We start from the raw sequence: 18,763 nt of genomic DNA on the forward strand, positions 1-18,763 counted from the left end.
TTTTATCATTAACTTGGTTTTCCTGGGTCTTTTCACGTGTGTTATGAATAAATCTTCTTTTTTTCGGTACCGGTACTAGTTTTATTTTGTTGTATTTATCCGCGACACCTTAAAGGCCGATATTGTCGGGCATAAACCGGTCCGTGGTGCAAAAAATGTTGAGGGCCGCTGGACTAGTGAAATAAAATGTCTCCCAGTTTGGTGATATTGTTCAATTTATGGTGTGACACTTTTATATGATTTGTACTGTCTTGATAGCATCTTGTCCATAAAGACAGTAACCAGTATAGTGTAGATATCTATCACTGCAAACACATGAAATTGATGTAGAATTCCAGATTATGCCTCATAAAAAGAATCTCTAAAGCCTAAAAGCACCTTTAGAAAAAGTTAGGGGGAACCTCGACACAAAATACGGACAACGTCATGGCCGTGAATGCCTGCGATTGAATGTCGATAAAAGGGGAACCCCTTGTCATCAGGAGGGCTGTCTTTAACCTGCTTCTACACCCCTGTGGCGACCGTCCAATGTCACATTCACAGTTAATACCGTGCAACCCAAATTACAGCCAGTAGAGATATTATTAGTTTATCTAAATATATTATTTAAATATTGCTATTGAGGTGCTTTTAAAACGCGAGTAAACTGTGTATCTATTTTTATATATCACTATTATCCAGACTGGCGTCAGCCATTTTTAAACATTTTAAATGCCTTAATTTTTAATCGCTACCTCGGTCGCTCGGACAGTGGAGTAGTTTGTGTGGAAAAACCACATAAAAAAACGCGGAGTCATTTCCCCTTTCGAAGATCACTCAGCGATTCCCTCAGTTTTCCCTCGGCTACTGTACATGCAAAATAGTGCGCCCTGCTGTCTCTATTGCGCATGACTGTACGTCGTAATATGAAGTAGGCCTCCTGTTTTTCTCCCCAACCCGAAGTCCTCCTGGCCCCCACCACCTCGCTGCAACGCTCACAAGTAAGCAAAACACGGAGGCTGCTCTCGATTATTCGTCAAGGTAAGGGTTTTTAATGCATACGCGAAGCTGGTGGCAGTTACCGATCGTGAAATAGCACGGCAGCCGTGGTTTGTAGACGGTGTTTTCGGCGTGCGGAAGCGGTCGGACTGCAGAGCAGGCTTCGGGACTGTTTCCGCACGCTTGAGGGAGAGCAAGGCCCAGTGACCCACATTTGGAGCAGCCAGTGTCTATGTGTAAGAGTGGGCGAGCGCGTGCGCGTATCCTTGCCAGTGTGTGTGTGTGAGCGCGCGCGCGTGTGCCCGGGAACAGTGTATGTATGTGTGTATGTACATCTGCCGCGAAAATGTTTCCACCGTCGTTGGTTTTATAGATGTGTCTCCGCGGTGGATAGGCATGTTTTTGTCGGCTTACGCGAGGACCTTGCCCCGCGCGGATGTTCATGCGCGGCGTTTGAGGACCCGACGGTAATATTTTAGATTATTTCATCTTCAGTGTCAGTTGTTGCGTGACAGCTTCGGGCTCGGCGCCAGCTTGCTATGATAGACATATTTTTCCTCTTGTTTATTTTTGACAAATGTGAAATGCTTTACCCGTGAGTGTCATTCAGTGTTTTCGGAGTGTGAGCATGAGGAAACTGGGGCAGTAAGAGCATTAAATCTCTGAGTTAAATTGGCAGTTTTCGGTAGCAAGCTTAGTTAGCCTGCTAGCTAGCTATATGGGTTGCTCTCTTTTAGGTTGTATAACTAACACCTGTGGCATTAAATTGTATATGTTAAACGCTAGATTGCCTTATCTTATGGCTCGTTGCTGTTTTGGGAGACGGAAAAACATTCGGTCATGTTGCTCATATGAGAGTTAATTCATTGGGAATGGTTTACAACGTCTTCGTCCAATGAAGAAGCTCAGTTTAACGAGGCTTCACTTATTGGCCATGAAGAGAACACCAAGTGCAGGTCAGCATCCCGAAATATAGCCTTGGGACCACCAGTGTGATCTCCTTATGATGGTTTTATACACATGAGGGAGATATGAGAGGGCATCTCCTCTAGTATGCTGTCCACAGTTGTTAGTGTAGTCTTCGTGACCTCTCTGCCCACACTTATATACAGCAAAATCCTCTTAGAAGGCGTTGATTAAGTGGTGGTCTGTTGTCCCTGTGCCGGTGGGACTACTTGACGAGTTTGGAAGCGACTCCTATAGACTAATCTTTTAAGCCTTTAGCAAATGCTGAAATTGATTATTCGACTCTTGTGCATGAGTTTGCTTGTTGAAAAAAGCACTAACACTCACAAGTTATTGCTGTTCAGTTGTGGTGCTGGTTGGTGTTAATGTAAAGAGTAAATCTTTAGACTGTTGTTTTTAATAAAAAAAAGAAAACGCACACTGAGCATTGATGCGAAGACTAGATTGGTCATAACAGTTTGAGAATCAAAACAACAGAACTGTTGATTAACAGGAAAACAATCAGCAACTACTCTAAGTCATCACCAGTCATTTTTCATGGCAAAATGCCAAGGTTATATTGGGTCCAGCACCTCAATTGTGATCATATATCTCTGTAAAATGATTGGACTGTTGCTGAGATAATGGGGTATTTGTTGTTAATTTTTTTATATGAAAGTAGTATTAAATCCCTTTTACTTTTAACCGTTTCTTAGACAGAGCATACTTGATTTTGGCGTTTTAGTGGTATGACAAATCTATGTGTAAAAGCTGATTACTTGCAGCTCAGGTTTCCTGTTTTGTACTTTGCAGCAACTAACATCTGCATTTTTCGGGTGACTTCTAGAATTTCTGTGCATGGTAAACAGTGGGTGTATGTTTGTGTTGCAGGTGAGGTGTGGTTTGCACACACAAGATTTGTCAGCAACTCAAAGGCTGCGATCTCAAACAGCTAATTATACCAACAAGTGACATTCCAGAATGTAAGTTACATGATGTAAAACTATTGTAAGTGCAGAAGTAAATTTCATTTCAGGGTATTTTTTTTGTATTGATTTATGTTATTCACACTTTGAAGATGCTGCCGCATGTTATACTGTAATTTAATAATCTTAATTCATAAAATACATTTATGTCCATAATGTATATTGTACCAAAATTAAAAGGAAGAAACTGATTTTAAAGGGGGAAAAAAGAATAAATAAAAATAAATCTTGGTTTAAGAAATGGCAGACAGTGCACTAGGAGATGGTTATTATGTTTCCAAACTCTCTGGTTGGTCTCCCCATGACCATTAGTTTCTGCTCTGATTTCTCCAGCAGGTTTGCTTGACCACCATGTCCTTCCTGTGGCCTGGTGCCCTCTCATGACCCCAATGACATCAGCTCCACTTTTGACCCCAAACCCCTTCTACAACCCCCTGAGAAAATACGTTAACTGAGCACGTGCATAGGCTGCAGTGAGGTGAGAAGTTAATACACAGACACACAGATTTAATCTGGTGCATGGAAAAGTGTTTATTAAATGTCAGAAATTTTTATTATTTAGTGTGTGCATGCATGTATGGAGATGTAACTGTGTTTTTTAAAAAGAAAGGAACTAGTTAAGAGAAAAGATATGATCTGCAAATGTTATGGTTAGAAAAGGGACTACCCTTTCAGGCTTTCACTTCAAAGCCCCATTTAGTGCCTTCATATACAATATGAAAAATAACTAGGAGTTAAACTAATAAACTACCTGCTCTTTTTGTCTCAACAGGTGGTCTTCCAAATGCCTACCTCACGCCTAAAGAACAAATCACTGCAGCCACAGCCCTGATTAGCAGCCACCATGACATCAAGCATGGGGTATAATGCTGCACACAACACCTCAAAATGTTGTGTCTGCTGTATACAGAATATGTTCATAGTCACATGTACAAAATCACAAAATATATGTATGTAACATCTGGCTCAAAAATTAAAACTCATTATTTTAACTCTTTATATTTCTTTACTTTTGAAAGAATATTTTTTCATTTAAAGAAAGAAAGTTATGGATAGCATCTATGAGTCCCCATCAAATGATTTTTTTTGACCTATATTAATTGAAACGTAGTACACAAATGCGCTTAATCTTCTTGGCAAACAAAACGCATTCCTTCTACTGCTCTCTCTCTCTCTTTCTCTCTCACTCTCTCTCTCTCTCTCTCACCCGTTTTCTGTGTGACCCAAAAATAAACCTGCTGCTGGCATGTACAATAGGAATTCTCTCATTAGCCAACATCAGTCATTGGTTATTATTAACAATGCATACCTGCCTTCAAGGCCACCGCACATGCAGGAAAACGTAAACAAGTAAGTCTTGAAAGCTGTGAATGGCTGTAAATATGTTTGCTTTCTTCCTTCTTTAGGGATGATTGTAGCATCTTTGATGGGTTGATGGAAGAAGATGAAAAGGACAAAGCAAAACGGTAAGATAAACATGCTGGAGAGGAGATTAGTCTAGTATGGACTTAAAAAAGTCATAGAATATTGATTAAACATGAGTTAGTACATTTTTGTTAATACACAGTGTCAGAGCTGACTTTGTCCTAATGCCATTCACACAACAGTCATTCTGCCTTGACTTTCACATAACCAGGGTCACTTATGATAAAGTTACATTACTGTTTTTTTAAAGGTTGTGTTTTTAAAGCCCAGTCAAAACACTGGATGAAAACAGAACCAAATAAAATGTCTTAAACCTTCTATTTCAAAACTATTTTTGCTTGCAGCGTGTCCCGTAACAAGTCTGAGAAGAGACGGCGAGACCAGTTCAATGTCCTCATCAAGGAACTCGGCACAATGTTGCCTGGCAACACTAGAAAGATGGACAAGTCCACCATCCTGCAGAAAAGCATCGACTTCCTGTGTAAACACAAAGGTCAGAGCTTTCTGCCGTGCTCGTCTCACTTCCTGTTTTTGCTAAACACCTCACAGGGTGGATGTTTTTTGTATATTTAGCTTGATCATTCCGATTTAGCCACACTTATCAGGGTTTGCTTACCTTCATCACTAGAAAGCGAAAGTATGTTTTTATTGCCTTTTTATGAGACATTGGTGCTGTAATTTTACATTACAAAATGGTAACTATTTGAACCAGTTGTGTATTTTTGACCTAACAAGTTATTCTTAAAGTAAATCTACCTTTATGTCTTTTAATAATTATAAGGGTTTCAGCAGTTTTAACTTTTTATGAATACTGATATTGTGTTTATGTTAAATTATTTCATCACTGTTTATAGGTCAATGATCCTTTTGTTTTTATCTAGTGTCATTGACTTGCAAGATAATAAAATACCAGCTTCCGCCTAGTATGTTTTTAACTGTCTTGTTTTCATACTGGACATAGCAGTCTCAAAACATTTTTCCACCCAGTTGTTTACTGTTAACTTTATGCTGTTTTTGTTGTCTTTTTACATGCCCTCACCTCTCGTGCTCTTATTCTTCCTCGACGTTTTCCACTATGTCTGTATTAAGTTCTGACTGAATTCTCTGTCCTTCACCAGAGATTGCAGCTCAGTCTGAGTCGAGTGAGATCAGGCAAGACTGGAAGCCTCCATTTCTTAGCAATGAGGAATTCACCCAGCTCATGCTGGAGGTCAGAAATCTTAGGTTTCGTTCTGTAATCTTGTTTGTTGTGTAAAAACACAGGCACTTGACCCACAGTTGTATTAATGCAGTGGTCAGTGTCACCTCATTTTGTACAGTATAGTTATATCTGAAGTTAAATTTACAATTTTAAGTTTGTCCTTATGGGATTTGACACTGTTTTTTTGTTTTTTTTTTAACAGGCTCTTGATGGGTTCTTTATAGCAATAATGACTGATGGCAACATCCTCTACGTGTCTGAGAGTGTCACTTCACTACTAGAACACCTCCCGGTAAATCACCTCCCCCTGCAACCGTGTCTGTATTAGTCATACACTTTATTATAACAAAAGCTTTCATAGGATCTTTTGTGTGGTTCAGATTAAACATGTCAGGCTGACCAGTGTGTATTGAAAAGGGCTTGTCTTCATTTGTATTCCTCTTGAATGTGTGTGTGTGCCTGTGTGTGGGTGTTTTATCAGGCGGATTTGGTGGACCAGAACCTGTTAAACTTCCTGCCGGTTGGGGAACACTCCGAAGTGTACAAGGCTCTGTCCACACACCCCTCTGAGCTAGAGAACCTTAGCACTGATTACCTAAAGTGTGAGTAACACACCGTCATCTTGTACCATAAAACCTGCTTATTTGAAATGATATGGTTTACAATTTTTTTTTTTTTGTATGTCTGATGATTAAACAGGATTATTTATTATTATCAGATTAAAAATGCTCACAAGTAAAAGTATTTCTCAAATAAATTGATAAATAAATAATGTTAAAAAGGATTCAAATTTCAAAAACGTCACCATAGTGTGAACACACGGCTTGTCAGAGTGAAGCTGCTGGACTGGACATGACCTTTGTGGAGCACATGAACAGCATGTTTTTACAAGCAGTTGTATTTTTTTTTCCTTGGTAATTATAATCTCTTTTTCTTTTTTGTCTCCAGCTAAGAATCACATGGAGTTCTGCTGTCATATGCTGCGAGGGGCCATTGACCCCAAAGAATCCCCTGTTTATGAATATGTTAAGTTCATCGGCAACTTCAAGTCTCTCAATAACGGTATGTCCCTCGCACTGCATGTGAGGAATTTCAGAAGATGTTTTTTTTTTTTTTTTTTTTTAAATACTATTTTCCAAACAAGCTTGCATGTATAGATACAAACTAGCATTAAACTTGTGTGTTAAACCCATTAAATGTTAAAGTCAAAAAGTGGAAAATAAGCATAATTTTAAGATATCATTTACTAGCCTAGAAAGATATTATTCTGTGTACTGCTCTGTGAACCACATTTTATATTCTTTGACATGCTGAGTAAGTAACACTGTTGTGCAGTTCCCAATGTGACTAGGAACGGTCTGGCAGGGGTGTTACAGCGGTCGCTACAACCTGCCTTTGATGACCAGGTGTGCTTTGTAGCCACGGTCCGGCTAGCTAAGCCTCAGTTTATCAAGGTATTATTCAGACATGAACTGACTTTACTCATTAGACTGTCAAGTATTTATTTGTCAATTAGCTATTAATTATCTCTCAAAACATCTAATTTTCACAATTTTATTTTCATAGGAAATGTGTACGGTGGAGGAGCCCAATGAAGAGTTCACATCAAGACACAGTCTAGAATGGAAATTCCTCTTTTTAGACCATCGGTAGGCAGATCTAGTTCTTCTCCTGTATACTCAATCACAACGGGTTGTTGGGTGGTTGAGTTGCACCCACATGGCTGCTGTCTTATATAGATGGCTGAAACACACATTCACACACGTTATGATTTGTCAGTTTAGCAAATGTGAGACTTTATTCATGCATCTAACCTCTTAAGTTCTGTCTTCATTCATTATTGACAAATTTAAATGTGAACTAGAGGATAGTACGGTCTTTTTCCAGGTCATAGTTCAAATATGTTTCATTTCAGTTCTTCACAAACTGTGTTCTTGTTCTTCAATTTATTTCTCCATTGAGATTTTCCTCCACACTTCTAGTTTCACTTTTCAGGACACCAGAAGTTAAGAAATCATAGAAAATAAATAAACAAATCATAAATAAAATAAATGAGGGCGGCACGGTGGTTAGCAGCGTTGCTGCACAGCAAGAAGGTCCTGAGTTCAATTCCACCATCAGGCCGGGGTCTTTCTGTGTGGAGTTTGCATGTCCTCCTCGTGTTTGCGTGGGTTCTCTCCGGGTACTCTGGCTTCCTCCCACAGTCCAAAAACATGCACTTAGTGGGGATAGGTTAATTGGTCAATCTAAATTGCCCATAGGTGTGAATCTGTGAGTGAATGTGAATGCGACTGGTTGTCTGTGTCTCTATGTGTTAGCCCTGCGACAGACTGGCGACCTGTCCAGGGTGTACCCCGCCTCTTGCCCTATGAAAGCTGGGATAGGCTCCAGCACCCTCCGCGACCCTGGAAAGGATAAGCGGAAGCGAATGGATGGATAAATAAAATAAATAAATGTACATGAAAATAAAGCATTTCTCTAGAAAAAGTATCCGTTCAGCAATTTTACATCAGAGTAAGAAAATTCTTTTACCTTTTACAGAGCGCCACCAATTATAGGCTACCTGCCTTTTGAGGTTTTGGGGACATCAGGGTACGACTATTACCATGTGGACGACCTGGAGACGCTAGCGAAATGTCACGAACACTGTGAGCACTTACTTTTAAGTCAAACTAGCAAAAATCTTTTGTAAAAGCCTTTTTCTGAGTGTTTTTGGTAACATCTGGCTGTTTCTGCCCCGCTTCTGTTCAGTAATGCAATATGGTAAAGGGAAGTCATGCTACTACCGTTTCCTGACGAAAGGTCAACAGTGGATCTGGCTGCAGACACACTACTACATCACCTACCATCAATGGAACTCTCGACCTGAGTTTATTGTCTGCACGCACACAGTAGTCAGGTACAAGTATGTTTATTTTATTCCCCTTTTCCAGAAGATTGCTGATCACTGGACTTTTTCAGGAACGATGTTGAGTTTGTGTTAACAAAAGACTCTTTATGTCTCTATTTTTATAATGTTTTTATTGGTCAACCATCTTCTCAAACCCCCCCCCCTTTTTTTTTTTGTTTGTTTTTGTTTTTGGTCTAAAATGCAGCTATGCAGAGGTGAGGGCAGAACAGCGCAGAGAGCTCGGCATCGAGGAGGCAAATCCAGAAGTCACTGCAGATAAGGTGAGAAATAAATAAAACATGTAGCACGGTCCTTATAATTACAAACATGTCAAGCACAGGAGTAAAATTGAGTCTAAAAACAATGTTGTGGTAGAAGTTGTTGCGTAAGACTAACTGAAACAGATGAAAGCAAAAATACCAGAAATATATTACATGTTGAAGTACAATATTCAGCTTCTAGGAGCTGTTACAATGTTAGATTATGAAATTTATGCTTCAGATTTTCTGCTGGTACCTCAATTACCTTTTAGGCCTGTAATTTCCACTTGTATGCACTCCATTAGATACAATGGATAGGCTTTCTTGTTTTTTAAATCTTTGGTATTTTCTTATTTTTCCAGAGTCAAGACTCTGGCTCAGAGTCACAGCTCAATACGTCCAGCCTGAAGGAGGCACTGGAGCGATTTGACCACAGTAGAACACCTTCGACTTCCTCGCGGAGTTCCCGCAAGTCCTCATCGCATGTGTCTGACAACACCTGCACTTGTAAGGACACCCACAGTTGCACAAGTAATGTGACATACACTGACATACTGTTAAGGGGAGGTGGTGACATATCCTCTCTGTATTAAAATTCAGTGGCTAACTCCTGTAGTAAAATGATATCATCTAAAAATAACCATTGACCACCAATTACTTTCTCTGCAGCGACAGCTCCCAAGTTACACATGGACACGGCCACGCCCCCTCGGCAATCATTAGCATCTACCATGGAGATGACATCACAGCGCCGGTCATCTATCAGCAGCCAGGTGAGACAGGACACAGCTGGCTAATGCATAGAAAATCCTTACAAAACTACTTCTGGCCATAACTAACACAGAAATTGGTCAAGAAAACACTGTTTTCTTTTTTGTTTTATGGATTGGCATATCTGGTTCCTGGTGGAACTTTTGTGCTTGACTATTTCCTGAAGCTTTCTTACGTAATCTGAGCACTAAGCGCAGACAAACGCTTCCGACTTCAAGAACAGTGTTAATTCTGCTGACTAATAAATAATAAGTAAAGTGCTATACAAATGCAGGCCATTTACTATTTTAATAATTTTCATCATAGTTTTTGTCAACAACCTGTTTCTCCCTGACGAAAACAAAATCACTAAAATAAAAACGAATGCATGAGGATAAAAACTGCGATGAAATCTACGGACACTTGTACCAACGAATAAAAACAAGATGAAAATGTTCTGAGAGGCGGTGCGAGTTTTGGAAGTGATCCTGTCAGTATTCTCTGTGTACATCAAGGTTGGATGCACAGAATTTGATCTGCCCTCAGCAAACAGGGTGTGGAGGAAGCTCCCATGCCTCTGTTTCTCATGAAAACATGACAAAATTTAGAGCAGACATATGGACATATTTCGCTTTTTAAGTCTGGGAAAATAAGATGCTTTGCAAACCTTGTGGAGTAAAAACACAAACTTTTACACTTTATATTTTAGGCAAATAAATCAACTTCACATTTAGGTTTTGATAATCTTGTGATATGTAGTTGACCCTAAACTTAGATCCCTAAATTATAACTAAAACTAAATGACTCTTCAGGCAAAAATTCAAAAAAAATTGCTGTCACAAAAACACTTGTTAAAGACAGAGAGCTAAACCAGAGTTACAGTGAAGGCCTGAAAGAGCATCACTGGGGAAATTATAAAGCATCTTTTTAGCTGCTTAAAGTCTGGGCTGTACATAAAACCTGTACGCGAGTTTAAATTTCCATTATATCACATTATGTTGAATGTGACCTGATTTTACCACCATAATTTTCAATACATGTAATCAAATTTCTCAGCTACAGTTTTGATTTCAAACTTCAATGGAGAGCAACGGACAAGGTTAATATGCTGATGAGGTTTCAGTAGGCCAGCGGTTAGCATCAAGACAGTACTGCAGTGTTAGCTGGGATGGTGAGAGGTTCATTGTTTTGCATCTTCACTTCAACAATCTTTCAATCAAAAATACATAATTACCATAAAATCTGTGTTTTTCAACTTGCGTACTAAAGTTGTTGTGCTTTGAATGGGCGTTAAGCGGCGTCAAAACTCAGAGATGTGCGTCGCACTGTTGCCTCACAGCAAGAAAGTTCCTGGTTTAAACCTCAGCTGGGGACTTTCTGTGTGGAGTGTGCATATTTTCTCTGTTCCTGTGTGGGTTTCCTCCGGGTAGTCTGGCTTCCTCTCACAGTCCAAAAACATGAATACTAGGTTAACTGTTATTCTAAATTTTCCTGTGTAGATGTATGTATCTGTAAAATTAGAAAAACACTATATAAATGCAAGTGTATTTCAGTTTTAAGTCTTGAACATGTGCATATAAAGTGGTGTAATACAATGAAAAATTCATGCCTGTAATCATAGTTTTTGTTTTCATTATATTTGCAGTCTATGAGCTCTCAGACTACAGGGCAGAGTGTAGCTCCTGGTATGATCAATCAGCAACAACAACAACAACAACAACAGCAACAGCAGCAGCAACAACAACAACAACAGCAGCTCCAGACAAATGTGCAGGTGAGACATAATTATGTGGAGAAGAGCTCAAATGGTTTGTTGACAACAGGTTAATTGGTGACAAACGTTTTTTACATACACATACACATTGCACAGCTTGTTCTTTTTCTCTCCGTCTGCAGCCAGTGATGGAGTTCTCAGCGCAGGTGAATGCCATGCAGCACTTAAAGGAGCAGCTGGAGCAGAGGACCAGAATGATCCAGGCTAACATTCAGCGGCAGCAGGAGGAGCTCAGACACATCCAGGAGCAGCTGCAGAGAGTCCAGGGGCAGGGTATACAGGTAGGCTGTAGATGCGTATGCAAGATTACTTTTAGGTCAGCACTGCTTTATGACATAAAAGCCTTTTCTTACAGTAGGTGTGTTTAAATCCACTTTACTCAGTGTCTATTTATATCTCTAGTGTAACTTACCTTGTGTCATCCTCTATTACTTTGCTTTATTTCTCTCTATTCATAACTCTTTCTCTGTCTTCATGTCGAAGTTAACATCTGTATATTGAGAAAATGGTGTGTATGACTGCACCTAGTGTTTACAGCAAAATAAAATTAATTATAAAAATAAACCAACAGGGTGGATTCTGTTCACAGGATACAGATAGAGCCAAGAAGTAGTGTTGATGTAATATTTTCCACATGTGGAAAAAAAAAATCACTTAATCGAACAAGAAATGTGACCTCTGTTCAGACCAAGTAGGTGAATTGTCCTGTACCTGGTTTTGCTTGACCTAGATCAGGACTGGAATCCTGCATGCATTATATATTTCTTCTATTCATAGAAAACAGTAAACTGCCATCTCCTGATTGTGTAAAGATAATTTATTTCTGTTGATTATTCTGTTGTCACGCACAGATCTGGTAAAAGTAACACGCACACATTGTAAATCTCCTTACTATCTGAATGTGGCCTGACGTTTCATGTGTCCATTCTAACAGATGTTGCTGCAGCAGCAGGGTGGACCCATGAATGTACAGCTTCCTCAAGTAGGATCAGTCCAGCAGACAACTACGTTGACCAATCAGGTCCAGCAAACAACAATTAACCCCGTCCATTCGGGAACACAGCAGCTCACCATCCAGCAGCAGGCTCCTCCCACTCAACAGAGCTTACAACAGCAGACCAACACCCTTATGCAGGTGCGATACCGGCAGACACACGCAAGCAGACAGGCTATGGAAATACTATGAAAATGGTTTTGAAAGTTCAGATCAGATGAAAATGTTTGTCTGTTTCCTTTGCATGTCCATGATTTTGTCATTTCCTTTTAATCTCAGAAGTTGCCTGTGTGTGCATGTAGTCTTCTTTCAGCTTTCTCTGTGAACAATAATCTTACCTAAATTTGGGACAGTATTAGTCACTTTTATGCAGATATTACAGTGCTATGCTGTGAGGATAAAATGTTAAAATCTCATGCTGTTTGCATTTTTAATAATGTGACACTTTAGGGGTCACTCAGTGATAGTGGAGGCTTTCATTAAACCCCGCCTTTCCTCTGAATAGACACAGTTTAAATTTCCATGTTGTGAATTATTGATTATCTCGTGCAATTTTGAAGTCAGCTCAAAATGGTGAGTGTGACAGCAGCAAGACATTTCACCGATTTCATTTTTGTGTCTCAAAGTTAGAAGACAGAAAACTTACGAAAAACCACTTTGACTTACATGCTGATTTATTTTGTGTTATGTGTAAATTTCACACATGACAGCGTAAAAGTGGGGAAAGTGAAACTGGAGAACGAATCCACAGAAAATCTTTAAATAATCTTGTTAATGCTTCGTTAATTTAAAAGACAATGTCATGGCCTTTGCTGTTGCTCCTCTGTAGCCCCAGCGTCAGACTCAGCAAGCTTCTCAGCCTCAGCCCCAACCTCAACCCCAGACCCAGGGCTCTGTATCTGCTCCTTTATACAACACAATGATGATTTCCCAGCCAGGACAGCCAAATGTGCTGCAGATCAGCACCAGCCTGCCGCAGAATAACACCCAGCAAGGCACAGCTGTGGCCACTTTCACCCAGGACCGACAGATCCGGTTAGTGCAGAACAATCGAACCTGATTCCCATTATAATGACAATCTGACAGTTTGTACATTTGAAAAGCTGATATTTACTATGATGGATAAATATATCTAGTTCTTTCTCCAGCTTCCCAGCAGGGCAGCAGCTTGTGACCAAGCTTGTGACAGCTCCAATGCATGCATGTGGTGCAGTCATGGTTCCCACTTCTATGTTTATGGGGCAGGTGGTTACCGCATACAACCCATTTGGGAGCCAGCAGGTAAACACAGTTTGAATGATGTCTGTTTCTTTTGTTTTGCCTCTCTCTGTCTAAGATCAAAACTATTTGGAGTGAAGCCCATTTAAATGATTATATCTGAGCCACTCAGGGCTGACAAACTGCTCCTGGCATAGTAAAATGTGTGTTCTTTAACGCTTGGTGTAATGATTCTGGCACAGTAGCTTTGAAAATGCTCGTTAGCAATAATTTTCTAGGTGTTTGTAACTGAAATGAAAAGGGGAGGGGGAAAAAAGACTAGTTAACGCAACAGTGTGGTTCTGGAAGTAGTTAACGAAGAGATTCAGGATGATAGAAAAAGTATTTTGGGTTTAAAAAAAACAGCATAACCCTTTTAATAATTAAATGAAACCCAAAAGCACGCTTGAAAAATCAAAGACTTGCAGGTTGTTGGGTAATTACTTAAATAGTGAAAAAATGGCACACATCTTAATAATTGATAACGATAAAACTAAGAGTAGCTGCTCATTCACCCTGAAAGCAGTGAGTGAGTGAACTTTTTCATTCATTTTTATTCCTTTACCTCAACATATTCCCTTTGTTAACCCTCTGTACCACTTCAGCAAGGGGGGCAGACCCAAACGCTGACTCTGCAGCCGGCCCAAGCACCTCAAGGACAACCAGACGGCCAAAACCAGACAGCTGTAGTGGCACAAAGCAACCAGCAGGGGCAGCAGCAACAACAGCAATTCCTACAGGTATCACTAGAGGGCAGAAGATGTCATTGATTTAAAATATTGTAGAGGCATGGTATGATAGGATAGCATTCATGTTTAATTTTACTGTACAGATATTTCATTTTTATGATATTGCGAATAATTATGAAATTATATAAAGTGTGTCTTAAGTGTACGGAGTGTCATTTACACTTGTAAATGTTTAAGACTTTCAGTGACACTAGAGAATGAGCAGAGGGAGAAGAATTTCCTTCATTGTCTAATATCATTGCATTGTCTTGCTGCCAGGGCCCTCGTCTTCTCCACAACAACCAGTCTACGCAGCTGATCCTGCAGGCAGCTTTCCCACTCCAACAGCAGGGAACCTTCACCCAGGCAACACATCCACAGCAGCAACCGCAACTGCAGCAGCAACAACAACCGCAGCAACAGCAGCAACAACAATCTCACCACCAGAGGCACCAGCAGCAGCTTAAACCACAGCCCCAGAAACAGCAGAAAGCCCCGTCATCGCACAGGACTGACGCTGTCAGCAGCCAACAGCAGTGAAGCGAGGAGGGGAGTGTGTACAGCGAGAACATGTGGGGAATTGGAACTCTTAAGGGATTGTTGCATACGTTTGTTTTTTTTTTGTTTGTTTGTTTTTCCCCCCCGAAATCGTTCCTTCATCTGAAAGAAACAAATCATAGGAAAGAGGAAAATGAGTCCACAAGGAACTCACCAAAAGACTGTCACCATGGCAACAGGATGGATTCAAATCCCCATTTCCTCTCATGAGAAGCGGTGTTGTGAGGGAAGCTTCAGTTTCCGTGAAAACCTGAATTAATCACTTTATGGTCACTTTTTTTGTTTTTTGTTTTTTTTTCTGAGAAGCGTGTCAAAGCGAACTGGCCTTGTACAGATTTACTGTATGATACAAACAAAAACTTGTAAATATCCACCATAGCCTAACAGAAAACAGAAATGTAGTATTTTATATGATTGCATGGAAAAAATAACTGTGTAAGCTTTTATTAGTTGCTTTAAAAAAAACAAAAAAAAAACAACATAACTTTTTACTTTGGTCAAGTGTGGTCAAAGATGGAGCACTGACTCCTCTTAGACCTCCCCGCCCTACCACCACCACCACCACCACCACCCCTCCCAGGAAAAAAAAAATTAAGTCCAGAACAAGGTTTTAAAGTTCTGAGTGTTTTAAAAAATGGCTGGGCTTGGGTGTTTTTTGTGGAAGTTGTTTTTTGAACACTGTGTCTCTGAGACAAAAAAAGGCTCTCTTTCTAATTACAGATCATGTTTGGCAAGAAACTAGATTACAGTTTAACTGTATTATTTACAGGATAATTACTGTACATATGACGGGTTTAGTGATTCCAAGTGCCAATAACATAGTCAAATTTTTTTTTTACTTTAAATTTCAAACAGACTATTCAAAGGCATATATTTTCCAACAAGATATTACCCCTATTAAAATTAATGCGTGTGTATATAGTAGGGATTATTTTTTAAAAGTTAAAGAGCCCTATATGTAACAAAACAGTATATCCTCAAGCTCCTCAACTTTAGCACTTAACGTGGTTGTGTACGATAAATCACTGTCGACCCTGTTGTTTGTAATCTGTTGTGTGATTCTTTGAGCTAATGAGTGTTTCTGAGAAAACAATCTTTGTGTGAATGAGTGAACAAGAGTGTCTGTGGCTGGTGTGTGTGTGTGTGTTGCCCCTTGTGTCTTACAATAATTGACTTAGTAAAGGGTTTGAAGTTGTTGGATGGTACTTGTATTCTCAGGAATGTGGAAAGTTTTTGCTTCTGCCTCAGTCTGGAACCAGACCAGAAGGATTAGACAGTGATGCTGCAAAGACCATAGGAAGAAGATTCATAAAGGAAGTGGTGACTGAATCAAATTTGCCCCAGATTTCTTTAGAGCCTTCGTTGTTTATTTATCAAAGCATATAAAAATATGCTGGTGGGTTTTTTTTGTTGTTTTTGTGGGGGTAGATGTTGAGACGCAGTAGAGCAGAATTGCAGAGAAATCCTTCTGTTGTCACTCTTATTGGAATACGCTAACCTCACGCTACCCAAGCATCTGAATTTCAGCTGACTATCTTAAGGTCTCCTGTATCATCAGTGTTTCGTCCTTCTTCCTAGGCCTCAGAAAACCTCATGCAGTCCAGTTCACTTGACTCTCGGTTCTCAAATAGCAGTCAAAAACCAGGACAGGGTCCCGCTCCACTTTAAATGGTTTGGGCTCAGCCTGTGTACTTCAGTGATTAAGCCATATCATACAGAAAAGCCTTGGTTTGGAGGAAGTGAAATGTTGGCAAAGGAGCATTTAGAATGTGTTTTGTCTCAGAGTGTAGTAAAAGTGTGCATGTGGGTTTGTGTGAATATAACATCTCCTGTCCTTGATCCTACTTCTTATATCACTTGGGGGTCAGTATTTCTTTCCCCTGGCGATAGCCAATCAGTTCTTGCGTTGCAGTATAAAGGAATTGTAATTTTCAAGGAACGTCTGCTCTCGTTGGGCGCAATATTGTGCGAGCCCGTGTGTGGGACGGCTCAACTTGAATATGTTTGTGTGAATGAGTCTGTGTGCATGTTAGCTGTCGCTTTATCCCAGTATATTTTCATGCACAGAAGTGTGACTGGAAAGTGGTTATTAGGCATTGCAGAGCACTGGTCACCTGCCAGGCTAAAGAAGATGGGTACTATTATTGTTCTGCAATAACAGACTGCTGACAGTGACTCTAGTACTATCTGACAAGTCTCAAATGTTAACCCTTGGACATAAGCTTAACTTAGACTAAATTGCTGTTAGCGGGGATAAAACCTCATTTCTTGTTTTCCCCCATACAATAAGGAATAGTGGCGAGATTACACAGTGAGGGCTTTAATATTTGAATCAGGTCTTCCACTCGTCTCACATTAATTGTTTGTCCTGTATAGATTAGTGTGTTTGTGTGTGCGTGCGTGCGTTTTAAGGCATCTCTAAAGGGTAATGAAATGTTTATAGTTTGTGTCACTGATACCCAGCCCAAAGAATGTAATGGTGTTTTAAAGAGACTAATGGATGTTGTAACTGTGCGCCTGTTTGACAGGCTTTATGATGAAGGAAATGGAGGGGTGTGAACGAAACTCACAATTCACTGCAAGAATCCAGAACTTACAATCTGAATTTCAGTCTATCGTAAAAGAACCTCTGAATGTTTCACCATTACAGACTTTATTGGTTTGCAGCAATATGTTTCTGACAACATCTTGGTTGGGAAAAGGGTTCAAAATCTCTTCAAAGTTGAGGTCTAGGATATTTGATACGGGACGCCATTGACAAGACGGCGAGCTCCCCCTTCCACACAGATACACAGGTCACCCTTCCACTACACCGTTTGGTTCTAAACAGTTCTAGATCTAGTATAATACTGTACACATACACAAAGTTAAAAACACCAGTATTCAGTGTAAAAACGGTGCTATGCTAACCTGTACTGTATGTATTTCTATCCCTTCTTCTGCTCTTGAACTGTGCTCCTTTATCTACCCCAAAGTCAGATGTAATCAATATTTTGAAGCAAAATGTTTGCTAACATTATTATTATAATCCCCTCTTCTCCCATCTTGGTCAATTTGAAAATAAAAACAGTTGCAAATATTAAATGTGACATGTGTGTTGTACTCAGTTTTTAAGCCAGTGATGGCCTTCCTTTTGACCCACAGTAAAGTACACTTATTGCCGGTCGTTTACCTTCACATGCATATGAACTTCTTAATCCATAAGGTTTAAATATGATGTCAGCCCACCCTTTGCAGCTCTAATAGCTTTATGTCTTCTGGAAAGGCTTTTTACAAGGTTTAGGAGTTCGTCTATGGGAATTTTTGGCCTTTCTTTCAGAAGCGCATTTGTGAGGTCAGAAAATGAATGTTGAACGAGAAGACCTGGCTCACAGTCTGTTCTAATTCATCCCAAAGGTGATCTATAGAGTTGAGGTCAGGACTCAGGCCAGTCAAGTTCTTTCACACCAAACTCACACATCCATGTCTATATAGACCTCTGCTCTGTGCAAAGCTGTGCAGTCATGTTGGAATAGGAAGGGGTCACTCCCAAGCTGTTCCCACAAAGTTGGGACCAAGATGTCCAAAATTTCTTGGTATCTTGGTATTCTCAAGCATTAAGAGTTCATTTCACTGAAACCAAGGGGTTGAGCCCAACTCCTAACCCCCCCCCCCCCCCCCCCCTTCTCCTCCAAAAACCCCCATCCCTACCCACAATTGGCAAATTGCACTGAGACAAGTACCATTCTCCTGGCAACTGCCAAGCCCAGACTTGGTCATCAGATTACTAGATGGAGAAGCATGAATCCCCCAGAGAGCACGTCTGCACTTGTTTAGAGTTCAGTGGCGCCGTGCTATACTGTGATTTTATGCGATCTACCACTTCATAGCTGAGTTGGTCTTGTTCCCGATCGCTTCCACTTTGCTATAACACCACTAATAGCTGGAATATTTAGTAGTGAGAAAATTTCACCACTGGAGTTGTTGCACAGAGTTGCTGGAATTCACTGAGCTCCTAAGGTGACCCATTCATTCACA

At 40.1% G+C, this 18,763-nt stretch overlaps 1 protein-coding gene across 6 annotated transcripts; it reads left to right on the forward strand.

Moving 5' to 3' along the window:
* Window positions 1-884: 884 nt before the first annotated feature.
* On the forward strand, window positions 885-17,835 carry clockb (clock circadian regulator b). 6 transcript variants are annotated; one of them, XM_086295953.1, is made up of 24 exons: window positions 885-1,020; window positions 2,815-2,906; window positions 3,243-3,387; window positions 3,682-3,770; window positions 4,316-4,375; window positions 4,679-4,827; window positions 5,453-5,544; window positions 5,738-5,827; window positions 6,017-6,137; window positions 6,484-6,597; window positions 6,871-6,989; window positions 7,102-7,184; window positions 8,077-8,183; window positions 8,287-8,434; window positions 8,631-8,706; window positions 9,048-9,192; window positions 9,355-9,458; window positions 11,081-11,209; window positions 11,332-11,490; window positions 12,144-12,344; window positions 13,033-13,238; window positions 13,352-13,484; window positions 14,066-14,200; window positions 14,468-17,835. In XM_086295953.1, exons 4-24 carry the CDS (start codon window positions 3,754-3,756, stop codon window positions 14,726-14,728), a joined length of 2,649 nt encoding a protein of 882 aa, XP_086152079.1. In that variant the 5' UTR covers window positions 885-1,020; window positions 2,815-2,906; window positions 3,243-3,387; window positions 3,682-3,753; the 3' UTR covers window positions 14,729-17,835. The 6 variants fall into 6 exon arrangements, with proteins under 6 accessions (XP_086152079.1, XP_086152082.1, XP_086152081.1 ...); XM_086295956.1 differs by having other exon boundaries at window positions 3,246-3,387; XM_086295955.1 differs by having other exon boundaries at window positions 900-980.
* The last annotated feature ends 928 nt before the right edge of the window (window positions 17,836-18,763 follow it).

The sequence above is a fragment of the Aulonocara sp. 'chitande type north' Nkhata Bay genome, linkage group LG6 (assembly GCF_057382095.1).
Source record: "Aulonocara sp. 'chitande type north' Nkhata Bay isolate Kocher_YH1m ecotype deep benthic linkage group LG6, A_spYH_male_GT1.1, whole genome shotgun sequence".
Lineage (NCBI taxonomy): Eukaryota > Metazoa > Chordata > Actinopteri > Cichliformes > Cichlidae > Aulonocara > Aulonocara sp. 'chitande type north' Nkhata Bay.